Consider the following 13,574-nt stretch of genomic DNA (forward strand, 5'->3'; position numbering starts at 1 on the left):
AAATTGAAGGTTTTCTTAGTTGATCACTTAATGTTTAGGATAGAAAGACCTGCAAAAATCTTTATATATTTATATATATGCACAATTTCTATGCCTCCTTAAACTTATCACATTTTATTTATACTCTCTAGATTTATCACACTGCTGCAAGTAAATTTTGTCCATTTTTTTTGCATAAAATATTTAATATCTATAAAAAGCGATGGATAATAAAGATATGGTTTAGATAATGTCAGGTTTGTCTACACTGTACTTTTAGAAAGTTATTGTATGTGTTCATACTAATATTAAGATATATGTAATATAAGTCAGATATAAAGTTTCCAACTGAATGCAGTGTTATTTTACTTGTTTGTTAAAGTTCACTAACATGATGTGCCAATAAGCATTCAATAGATCAAATTATATAATATGGAACCTTATAGTAATTGAGGGGCAGCTACACACATCTTTTGATGTTACAACATATTTGTGGTTGTTTAAATGAGTTAAAAGTTAAATGTTGGCACCTTCAATTTGACAGGTTGAACGATTAGAGGAAGAGAGACTTGAACTAAAGAAGAAAATTAGGAGATTAGCCCAACAGTCTGGACAGAGGTATTCATAATTTTATGGTTAGGTTTGTACAAGTTTAAAGTTGTTAGGTTTGTTGTTCAGCTCACCTGGCTGTAATGCTATTTCTTTTTATAGTATGGCCCTGCATTCATCATGAATCATGTGTCATGCATCTATCCATCAAAAATTGCTTTTTACGTCTTTGGAATCCCTATTTCTGATTCAGTTTCACTTGAATATGGAATATTAGCTTATATCTCAAAATCTCAGATGAGTTCAGTAATGAGTGAAATCTATGCATATTAATGATGTGATCTTGCATCTGATTGGTTAACCTGATACCACTCTGTGGGCCATATTTCGGACTAGTTTTGATAAAACTAAGAATATATGCTTATGTCATTAATCAATGAGATCATGCATAATAATGATGTGATCTTGCATCTGATTGGCTGAGTTTGTTGCCCTTTAGGAAGCCACATTTCTGATCAGATTTTGATGAAACTCAGATTATATTCTTATATCATCAGTATCTTGGACAGGTTTGATAATGAGCAAGTTGCATGTATTATTAATGAGGTTAATTTGATCAGAGTGGCTGGGCTGTTACCACTCTAGAAGCAAAATTTTTCTGGTCCAATTTTGATTAAATTTGGAATAAGGACTTACATCATCATGTCTTGGACAATAACAGAAGTTAACATTATCCACAAATATGAATTAGGTGATCTTGCATCTAATTAGCTTGGCTTGTTGCCACTCCTGAAGCCATATTTTTTTATCATATTTTTAATATCATCGATATAAATGAAATCTCTTGCATCTGACTGAGATTGTTATCTCACTAGACATAGAGATTGTTATCTCTCTAGATATAGAGATTGTTATCTCTCTAGATATAGAGATTGTTGTCTCTCTAGATATAGAGATTATATTTCTCATCTAAAATTGGTTTACATCATCAAAGCCTTGGATGACTTTGATTATGAGCAAGAGACTGTTGGATTTTAAATTTGCCATCATCTTTATAACAAATTGTTATGCGGTTAAATAGGTCGAAGCAACATGATATATTGTTTGGGAAATAATTACCTAGATTGTGTTCTTTCAATACTTCATGAGCATGCTTAGTCAAATGGTGAGCAATATCAGGCAAATTTGGGTCTTTTTATTGTTATGTGTCTGTTCATAATCTTAAAGTAAGATGGCATGTGACAGTATTTAACTGTTTTATTTCGGGGACCTTTGGACTTGTCAGCTTCTATAATTAAAGATTATGGCTCTATGATTATGGGTCCCTCTAAAGGGAAATGGCGAGAAATTTTTAAAAGTGGAGTCCCTGGATGTCCAAGATTTTCTTTTTAATGAAGGGACTTGGAAAGAAAAAATTAGCAGGGATGCAGATTTTCACTTCCGGTAAAATTCTGATGTTCCATTCCATACTTTTTGTTTGTGTTTGGTAAACATGTCAAATCTTTTTTCACCACAATCATATGACTGTATTCATAGAATAATAATTATGTTTCTGATGAAAATTGAAAATTAATAACGTGTATTGATTTGTTTACCTATGTCTCATATCTCCAGAGCTGTGGCACTGGGGCTGACTGCAGATGACATGCTAGCTATAGATGAATTTACAGAGAATCTCAAAACCAGGAAGGAGCCAGAGGGAGTTGCAGAAGTCATCAAAAGAGAAGTGGCACAGCAAGAGACAGCCATGAGGGTGAGTGTCTCAAGGATTTCTCCATATTGGACAGTCTGTAAAAATTTGTGTCACATTTGTCAGGTGCCACATTCGATCCAAGTGAGCCCATTCAAACTATTTCCAAATGTGACATATTGTTAATGATTTTAAGAGAAATTATTGATGAAAGTAGGAGGCCATTTCACAGTTGCCATCCTATTATTTAACTTGTCAGTTTGTTTGATACAGCATCGACTTATGCTTTTGGAGGGAGGGTGTAGGCTACCAGATTCCTAATAATTATTAATTAAAGCAGAAAGAAAATTACAACTTAAAATAAAGGTACTAATTGTGGGCAAAATAATTAAAATTGCATATAACTGAAAAAGTAATAAGAAAAGGAAGATTTGGTGTTTTAATATTATATTTATGTGGAATATATAGCCTTTTATGATCAACATACACCCAGATCTGCCATGGCCTAATGTACCAGCAGATAGAGTCTGTGCTGTTTATCCTAATGTATGATTTTAAGTGAAAAACATTGACTTTGATCTCCCAGTACATCATGTGATAGCAGAATTTGTTCTGTGGTTTTCATAATAAATTTAGGAGTCACAGTTATCACACTGGATTCAGAAGGTTCAAGTTCTGATCCTGGGTGATCTACTGTACTTTTGTTGCTTTGTCAAAAAACACCACAAACAAAATAAAATCATAGTAAAATGTGGATGTTATACATGGATAAATCTAGTAACAACAAGTTGAACATCGAATGCAGTAAATTCATTACTGACAAGACTCATTTTGGTGTACATTACTATTATTTCAGTTTTATTTTCTATAAAATCACTTTTTCTGTACTTACGATTCACCCGTCTTCCAAAACATTGATCAGTAATGCATTGAGAAATAATTTTAAAAAATGGACAGTAATATTCAAGCAGTCATTTTTATCTATTTTCAGCATGTGTCATTTGAATCTGAATTCCGTGACAACATGAGGGAAAATGATCGCCTCTTTGCGGATAATGCTAAGCTGAAGGCTAAAGTCCACCAATTAGAGGAAGACAATAAGAACCTCGAGGCAGGACTGAAGGAAGTTATTGAAGCCATGAAACAACACTCAGAGGAGGGAGGTGAATTAAACATTAATTTAAGTTATAAATTGTTTCCTGCTCATTTGAGCTATTACTGACATTAGTTTTAATCACACCCATGTTATCTCTTAAAATTTGCATTCTTGGATAAAGTAAAACCAAACACTGCAGAAATTGATTCAGAATAATTATTTTATTGTGCCAAAACATAAGAAATTCCCCCCAAAATTTTTTCAGTATCAGTACAAACACTTATCTAGAGGCACTCATAAAATAACCAGCATTTGTAACATCAAAAGCTCAGTTTCCCTGGAAGTCAGGATATTAGTTCCATAGATTAAACCTGACCATGACAGAGTGAATGTCCATAGATTAAACCTGACCATAACAGTGAATGTCCATACATTAAAAACAATCATGACAGAGTGAATATCCATAGATTAAACCTGTCCATAACAGAGTGAATGTCCATACATTATACCTGACCATGAGAGAGTGAATGTCCACAGATTAAACCTGAGCATGACAGAGTGAATGTCCATATATTGAACTCAACCATGACAGAGTGAATGTCCATATATGAAACTCAACCATTACAGAGTGAATGTCCATATATGAAACTCAACCATGACAGAGTGAATGTCCATAGATTAAACCTTACCGTAACAGAGCGAATGTCCATGGATTAAACCCGACCATGACAGGTTTAATATCCATAGATTAAAACTGACCATGACAGGTTGAATATCCTTGGATTAAACCTGACCATGACAGAGTGAATGTCCATAGATTAAACCTGACCATGACAGAATGAATGTCCATACATTAAACCCGACCATGACAGATTGAATGTCCATATATGAAACTCAACCATGACAGATTGAATGCCCATAGATTAAACCTTACCATAACAGAGTGAATGTCCATAGATTAAACCCGACCATGACAGAGTGAATGTCCATAGATTAAACCCGACCATGACAGAGTGAATGTCCATAGATTAAACCCGACCATGACAGAGTGAATGTCCATATATTGAACCTGACCATGACAGAGTGAATGTCCATAGATTAAACCCGACCATGACAGAGTGAATGTCCATATATTGAAATGATTACTCTTGAATCAGACAATATACATGTATTTAATTATTATCCCTGTATCTGACTATACATGTATTTGAATCAGACAATACATATGTATTTAATGATTACTATTGAATCAGACAATATACATGTATTAAATGATTACTCTTGAATCAGACAATATGCATGTATTTAATTATTATCCCTGTATCTGACTATACATGTATTTGAATCAGACAATATACATGTATTTAATGATTACTATTGAATCAGACAATATACATGTATTAAATGATTACTCTTGAATCAGACAATATGCATGTATTTAATTATTATCCCTGTATCTGACTATACATGTATTTGAATCAGACAATATACATGTATTTAATGATTACTACTGAATCAGACAATATACATGTATTAAATGATTACTCTTGAATCAGACAATATACATGTATTTAATTATTATCCCTGTATCTGACTATACATGTATTTGAATCAGACAATATACATGTATTTAATGATTACTATTGAATCAGACAATACACATGTATTTAATGATTACTCTTGAATCAGACTGTATAAAAGTATGTAATTATTATTACGGAATAATACAGTATTCATGTATTTAATGATTGTCCTTGAATCAGACAATATACATGTATTTAATGATAATCCATTAATCAGACAATATACATGTATTTAATGATTACTATTGAATTAGACAATATACATGTATTTAATGACAATCCATTAATCAGACAGTATATGTGTATTTAATTATTATCCTTGAATCTGACTATACATGTATCTGAATCAGACAATAGACATATATTTAATGATTTCTATTGAATTAGACTATACATGTATTTGAATCAGACAATATACACATATTTAATGATTATTTTAGAACTTGTCAATAATCTATTTGATGAATTTACATATCTGTTCAAAAATAGAAGTCACTGTGGAGAAATGATATTTCTTAGGTCATTCAAATGGTTGCTAATCTTTGAATAAGAGGACAAATATTATTGTGCCTACATGTATGACAGACCATAGTAGAAGAATCTTTACCTAATTTGAATAACATGGTTATGTAAAATTACATGTCTTACTTGTATTACTTTACTTAAATTGGTTTAAAATAAAAAATATCAAAATTATATATTTTAGACATCTATTATCAGTCAGTGTATGTTGCCTAATGACGTCCATTTATCCATCTCTAATTGGTACCAGTTTTCTTTCTGTACAGTGACAAGCTCTAATCCATTCACAATTGCTAAACACTGTGGATGGCTTGAACTTGGGATAATAAACAGCCATACCGATTTCAGGGTAACAAGGTCAAGGATTAAAGTCATTGTGAATAAAAGAAGGCGAAATTGTTTCTGCACAGTAACATTAGTTCTACATTACATATTAAACTTTTCGAAGCAGACTATATAGATGGCTTGCAGTTATGGTAAAGAAGAAGCCTGTTGAATTTGAGACCAAAATGTAAAGTGTCAAGGTCACTGTGACAGAAAGAATAAGAATGGTTTCAGCACAATGACATTAGTTCAACATCATATACCTGCACCAGATTTTATGGATGGTTTGCACTCTGTGTAAAAAAAGCCTATTGATTTCAGAGTCAAAAGGTTTAAGGCCAAAAAGTGTATCAGTTTTGGAGACTGTTTAAAATTTGGCATGCATAGAGTCATAAATTTGCTATTCACTGCAGTATTGTAATCATATTTGACTTTGGTTATGCTTCTAATTTCATTTCCCTTTTGTAGTAATGGAGGTAACTGTTTAATAGTTTGATTCCTGTGTTTTTATTTGTTTTGGGGTTTTTTTGCTTTACTTTTTTCTTTGTGTAACTTTGTTTTCACACTCATATTTGTATCCTTAAAGAACTGCATACTCTATTTAAATTTTGTGAGCTTTATAGAATTGTGTCATAGTTATATTTGTTCATCAAAACATATAATTTATTTGTGCTAAATGCATTCTCTAAAATACTTTATAATTTTCTCATCATTAGTGGAAGAAGCAGGTGCAGATAGAAAATTAATGCAATTCCCAACTCTGGAGAGAATGTTGGCTGTAAGTATTTATAGATTTTATTGTAGTATTTGTGTGCATGACATCAATATAAAGTTATTTATAGATATATAATCTAAAGTCAAGTCTTGATGTATTATGGTTTTTGGCTGATTATATCATTTTACTTTCTCAGTACACTGATTTGTACAGAGCTTACTTTTTTGCACATTTAGGGACAATACTCAGTTTATGAATATATTATTAACTTCATTTTACACCAACCATTTAATCCACACAACTTTTGTAATTCAAATGTGCTGGATTTATTATTTTTTCAAACAAGATTTGATGGTCCTAAAATATGATTTATGGTATTTTAGTTATAGACTTTTTCTGAATATAATCAAAGACCCAATATTTTGTTATGTTTTTAGCCTATATGAGCTGATGGCAATTGCCTAGCAACTGTCAGGCATTGTCTAGCCATCAGAATCAGCTCTGTTTGACTTTATCTAAATACTGCTCTAAAGTACTGGATCAGACTGCACAGAAAGCATTTTAGCACAAAGGTCTTCCACGTTCTTACATATATTGCTGATCTCAGAATCAAATATGACCATACGACTATAAATAGAAAGTTAAAGTTCTCAAAAGCTGCTTGCTACATTGAGATTCTGAACAAATTCAACAGAAGGCATCTTGTCATGAAGGCCTTTGAAGTCTATTTAAATGGTGCCAAAACACTGTCAGTTATGACTACTGATACAAAAAATAATTCTTTTCCAAAACTGCTGAACAGAATTTCACAAACTAAACAAAATGCATCATCCTAGCACAAATAACTAAGCTCTGTTGCATTAAGCTGTTCAGCCGATGTAAGCCCGGAAAGCAGTTTCACACCCACTCAAGTCTCTTGTTATGATAGAGTATGGTTCAGCAAGGTTGGTTGTTGAAACTTTGCATCACTTCCTAAAAGTAATCAGCTCAATTTATAAAAATGATTTGCAGGCAATAGAAGCCAGGAATGTCCTAGGGCAGTATGACACATCGATGTTCCTGAAAGCCCAAGTGGATAACTTGATGGGCCGAAATGATGAAATTCGCACCGCACTCCGGGAGACACGTCATGAGGCCAACAAGGCACAGTTAGAGCTGGAGAAAGCAGTTTCCAAGGTTACAGAAGCCTTTATTTTTCATGAAAACAATTTAAAACTTGAGGAGAGGGCTTAATTTGGACAACATTAATTTGGTGATCGTTATTGAAATGACAAATTCTTTGTTCACCAAAATGATCTTAATTGATATAAAATGTTGGAAATGTTGCTATGATAAGTCACTTCACCAGTAAAAAATTGTACACTTATGAATCTTATACATAAAAATATTCCAAAAATAAAAATCTGCTAAAACCTTAACAATTCAGAATATTCCCTCTGTATGTTAATTCCCAAGTAATTTATTCCTTATTAATGTTCACATGATCATTGCTGGGCTAGCACAGATTAAAGATTAAACTTTCAGGTTTTGAATATTATTAAGTCAAGAATTTCTAATACAATAAATTTATCTGAATTATAGAAGTACATTAAATTTATAGCATAGAGGAAACTTACTTGAAGAAAAAAAAATCAATGAAATTATACCTTATATTATAGAAGCAATCTGTATTAGTTTTACTTTAACTGATCTTGTAATTCCAGATTCAGGACATGGAGGAGGAGTTGAAGGCAATAAGGGACACGGGAGGAGGCCCAGGGTTCTTCCGTTCTATGCCCCTCCCAGATGCTATGACCGTCAGTAGTTCCGAAGTCATTGCTAGCCTAAATGAGCACCTAGTAGTAGTACTTCAGGTAAGGAGTGTTAATAGATATAGTTAGTACTGTATATACAAGCTTATAAGTCCGATCCAAATGCAAACAGCATAGACCCTGATCTGCCATTGCATTGAGAACCAGCAGATCTGGATCTGTACTCTTTGCAGTTGAATCCAACTTATATGTAAGTATATGATACTTAATACAGCAAAAGTGGTGGTAATGGTGGAATTGTCACCAATTAGATTCTGTACTGTTTTGTGTTAAACAGTTTTGTTAAGTCAGTGATTCTAGGGGTACATCACTAAACAGGTGCCTTGTGAGACAAAATATTCAACAGATCATTTTATTTTAATCTGAATGGTTAATCAAAAAGATATATCTGCTCCATTGGTATGTCATCTGTACTCGAGATTAAACAATTGCAAGTTAGCATCCCACTCTGTCATTTGCTGTTGTGTTTTTGACAAAGCACACCACATTGCCTTTTTTTTTTATTAGATCATCCTTTTCTATTCTTTCTGTGGGGTAATTGAAATGATCAGGAACTTTTCCACTGGATTTTAGCAAAACTTCTTGAATGTAATAGAGGCTATTTTGAAAGTTATAATTACTTTATTGACATCATAAGAACTCAGTGACATTTATGGGCAAGGACAAAGTGACATGTATTATGACTGTATGGTCTTAAACGAAGTAACAGAAAAGAGCAAAAACTGACAAGTTTTCTAAAATTCAGCAGATAATTTATTTCCCTTGAATACAAAGTGAAAATTTAAAAGAACTTACAGTATTGCAGATTAAATCCCAAATTGTCCAAGTAGTTCTATCACCAGTCCTAATAAATAAAGTTCTGATTAAATTCCAGTGGTGTTCAAAATAAAATCCAGCACTGAAGGTGTTGATGTACATATAGTCTTGAATATACTAATATACACATGGCCTTTAGTGTGATTATGTGCTAACAGTCTTCCATTTTATCACAGTAATATAATCCGAGATGTCCTTGTCTGAATTCACTATAATTCCAAATTGATGTTTCTGTCCAAGAATATAATTGAGCACTTCCTATTTCCTGAGAATAATAATTTTGAATAAATAATTCCACCAAAATCAAAACCTGAATACAACAATACAAATGATTCTGCTTCTGATGTCATTGCAAGAAATAATAACCTTTCAAGTAAATGAGAGTATACAAAAATTATGACACAAAGGTAGAGTCAGAATGTAGGTGCAGAGTTAATTTGTAGAAAATTGTAAGTTGTAAACAGACAAAATCTGTTGCTAAAATTATAATACAGAACATGAGAAATATCAGGTACAACATCCTGGACCCAGACCTAAATAAACATGTTTACCTTTATTGATAATGATCCCAATATTTAGCCCATACTCCTACAGAAATATTAACTATGTATTATTTGTTTACAAAATAAAAACATCATTGTCCCTAGTCAGGTACCATACACAGTGAACTTGATTATGTACAAGGTCATGTCCAAAATACAATTATACATAACCTATAATCATGGAAAAAAACTAATACAGATTAAGTGTACATAACACGTGTCATCACAAACAGAAAGGTAAGCAATAGTTTAAAGTAGTGAAACTGAATATTCTTCTAAATTGTTCATCAGAAGGTTATAGAAATAACATTAAAAAGTAAAATGCAATTATTTTATTGATGCTGAAATATTATCGAACGTTATATTCATTGAATGTCTTTTCATGGGGATCTTTTCTTCCACATCAAAACCTGACACTTTAAAAAACAATTAATCTTAAAAATTATTTTGCAGAGTTAAAGTTATTTAATGGTTTACCTGTTTTTGACTGGCATCCCAACCAGAAAATTAATGAAGTATTAAATACTTAATACCATGGAAACTCAATGATCTTTATTAAGACGTTAAACCTATTATTAGCTACGTTGCACAGTTTGATTGAGCATCTTGGTGGTTATTGAATGGGATCAGTACTGGCACTCTAATAGTCCTTGTCAGTGACCAGTTTTAATTACATTTCTGACAAAAACAATGATTTTTAAAAATTTTAATTAATTTTGCATTTGTATTGCTTTTAGTGCCTTCATTGTCAGCTTACAGGGCCAAAATTAACATGTAAATGTGCTTATCCCAAAATTTCGCATACATCCTTCTGAAATTAGTTTGTTTACATTGCTGTGGAAACACATGCTTAATTTGTATGTGAGCAACAAGAGAGCAATAAGGGGGAAATAATAAAAGACTTATTTGATTACATGTAATGGATGTGTGAACAGTGTATGCATTTAAGAGCATGATTAACAGTGCAAAATTATAGTGAATGCATTGATTTTATAGGACAACATGAGTTGTCTTTATTATAAGTCTAACTTTTTTGGGAAATAGGAGAAACTCGTGATGCAAGTTAGGATTTTAGTTTTAGATTAATGATGCATCTTGAAATAATTCTCACTACCAGAATACAAGGTTTCAAAATGTAGACATATCAAAGAAAATGAATGAACTGAAATAAATTACACAAAAGAACAAATTAATGCACCTCAACAAAAATAGTTTATCTGGTGATGACCACAGCTTTTATTAGGCTTTCTTTCTCACCTGCAATGAATGTATGTCTGTCCATCCATCCATCATCAACCTTTTGTTAAAGATTTTATATTGTTTATGTTCGACTTCTTTTCACAAACCATGAAACTAATTTCAGGAACCCAGAAGAGGTATTATTAAACAACAGTCAATCAATATTTCAAACTTGACACAGAGAATTCTGGCATGTCATGTTGTTAAAATTGATGTAGATCTGATATCATGTATGGCCACCTTTGCTAAATATAAACCAAACTTTAAATTATTTCCTCACAAAAATGCTGAACAGATTATCACCAAATTTGACAGAAAGCATCCCAGACATGAAGGCCTTGCAATTCTATGTATAGTTGATAATCAGAACATGTATCATTCTATAAAGCCTTTCTTAAAAAAAATAGTAAAATGTTTAAATGGCTTGTTTTCTGTTTTAGAGAGGTGTAATGTATTGGTGAGCTTGATTTTTCTGAAATAATTTCTCTTTTCTCAAATGCTGCATTAGGAGTTACATCTGAAAGAGGAGAGTGTCAGAAATTTGGAAACATCTCTGGAGAATTACAAACGCCGTTTTGCAGTAGTCAGGCATCAGCAGGGACTTATCTACCAGGATTATCTGAAGGACAGAAAGGTGAGAATTTCTGACATCTTTCAATGTTTAATTTTCCTGAAGACAAAGCAAAAGCAAAACACAGATATTATTTTTATCTTTGTATTGTTGTTGTTTCTGTTATAATCCCTTCTGTTAACAGTCGCCAGTCTTTTTTGTTAATTTGTCACCATAAGTTTATGACGTCAGTCTGTTCCTGGTTTGTCTCCACACAATAAATCAAGTTCTCTGCCATGTATCATTACAAAAGGTTTTGACTAGCTTGCACTTGGGGTAACGGCTCCAAAGGTCAAGGTCATGGAGAGTGAAAGAAAGAAAATGTTTTTCATGCAATAATTTGATCTGTATACCAGATTCCATGGCTAAACATTGTGAATGGCATGCATTTGAGATAAGAAAGAAGCTTCTTTGTTTAGTGCTCAAATAGGTCAAGATCAAAATCACAGTGACTCAAGAAAACTAAAACTGGTTTCTGTACAGTATCTTGAGTTCAATTTTGCCTAAGTGACTAAACCTTGTGGATGATTTGCATTTGAGATAAGGAGGACACCTGTTTATTTGGAGTCAAAGGTCTCATAAGATGATGTTGTTGTTGTAGGGTTTAACCCCATTTTTCAGCACAAGATAGGCTATACATGGTGGCAAGTATCAGTGGTGCATTAAGAATCCAGGAAAACCCCGGAAAGAACCACTGACCCATGAGAAGGTACTGACAAGCTTTCTGACATACACACATAAGATGAAAGAAAATAAACAATTACCCCAAAACTACTTAAGTTTTGCACCACCTGGTCTGACTTAACTTTGTAGAAGGATTGTATTTGAGACACAGAAGACTCCTGTTGATTAGGGGGTTAAATGATGAAGATAGAGGAACACCAGGGAGGAAAATCATTTGAACAAGTAATTCCTCTACCTCAAAGCATGACCAAGCTGTCTTGATGGATAGCTTGAGACATGAGAGGCACATATTGATTTCAGCATCCTACTTTAAGTGTAAGTTATAACATCCATCAGAGTGTAAGTTTGTTCAACTGGTCCCTCCTTAGTTTACACACAATAGCTCAGGTTTTGTATCATCTACCATTAACACAACAGCTCAGGTTTTCTATCATCTACCATTAACACAATAGCTCAGGTTTTTGATCATCTACCATTAACACAATAGCTCAGGTTTCTATCATCTACCATTAACACAATATCTCGGGTTTTCTGTCATGAACCATTAACACAACAGCTCAGGTTTTCTGTCATCTACCATTAACACAATAGCTCAGGTTTTCTATCATCTACCATTAACACAATAGCTCAGGTTTTCTATCATCTACCATTAACACAATAGCTCAGGTTTTCTATCATCTACCATTAACACAACAGCTCAGGTTTTCTATCATCTACCATTAACACAATAGCTCAGGTTTTCTATAATCTACCATTAACACAACAGATCAGGTTTTCTATCATCTACCATTAACACAATAGCTCAGGTTTTCTATCATCTACCATTAACACAACAGCTCAGGTTTTCTATCATCTACCATTAACACAATAGCTCAGGTTTTCTATAATCTACCATTAACACAACAGATCAGGTTTTCTATCATCTACCATTAACACAATAGCTCAGGTTTTCTGTCATCTACCATTAACACAATATCTCAGGTTTTCTGTCATCTACCATTAACACAACAGCTCAGGTTTTCTATCATCTACCATTAACATGATAGCTCAGGTTTTCTATCATCTACCATTAACAAATTTTTCAAGTAGCTTGCATTTGGGGCAAGAAAGAAACCTGTTGATTTCAGCCTTAAAAGGTCAAATGTCTTTGCAAAAGATACTGAAAGAAGGAAAACTTTCCATACAAAAACTTCACTTATATGTGAGATATCATGACCAAACCTTTAAAATGGCTTACATTTGTGATAAGGATACACCTATTGATTTTGGGATTGGGACATCAGACATCAAGATCACTGCTACAGATTCAAGAAAAATGATACCTGCACATTAATATTAGTTATAGATTGAAAACGTGGACCAAACTGCATTTATCACATGTACTTGAATAAAGAAATCTATTGATTTTGGGGGC

The 13,574-nt window shown here is 32.8% G+C and overlaps 1 protein-coding gene across 2 annotated transcripts in view; it reads left to right on the forward strand.

The window, feature by feature from the left end:
* The window catches only part of LOC149773054 (centrosomal protein of 290 kDa-like), a 175,172-nt gene that overhangs the window by 32,096 nt on the left and 129,502 nt on the right, over positions 1-13,574 (forward strand). For both annotated transcript variants that reach the window (XM_089946845.1, XM_089946846.1), the window contains exons 16-22: positions 524-597; positions 2,143-2,281; positions 3,210-3,381; positions 6,460-6,521; positions 7,470-7,634; positions 8,162-8,311; positions 11,375-11,500. In XM_089946845.1, the coding sequence (XP_089802971.1) occupies positions 524-597; positions 2,143-2,281; positions 3,210-3,381; positions 6,460-6,521; positions 7,470-7,634; positions 8,162-8,311; positions 11,375-11,500 (888 nt within the window). The remainder of the gene's footprint in view (positions 1-523; positions 598-2,142; positions 2,282-3,209; positions 3,382-6,459; positions 6,522-7,469; positions 7,635-8,161; positions 8,312-11,374; positions 11,501-13,574) is intronic.

The sequence above is a fragment of the Sinohyriopsis cumingii genome, unplaced genomic scaffold, assembly GCF_028554795.1.
Source record: "Sinohyriopsis cumingii isolate HCF-2022 unplaced genomic scaffold, ASM2855479v2 utg000913l, whole genome shotgun sequence".
Taxonomy (NCBI): domain Eukaryota; kingdom Metazoa; phylum Mollusca; class Bivalvia; order Unionida; family Unionidae; genus Sinohyriopsis; species Sinohyriopsis cumingii.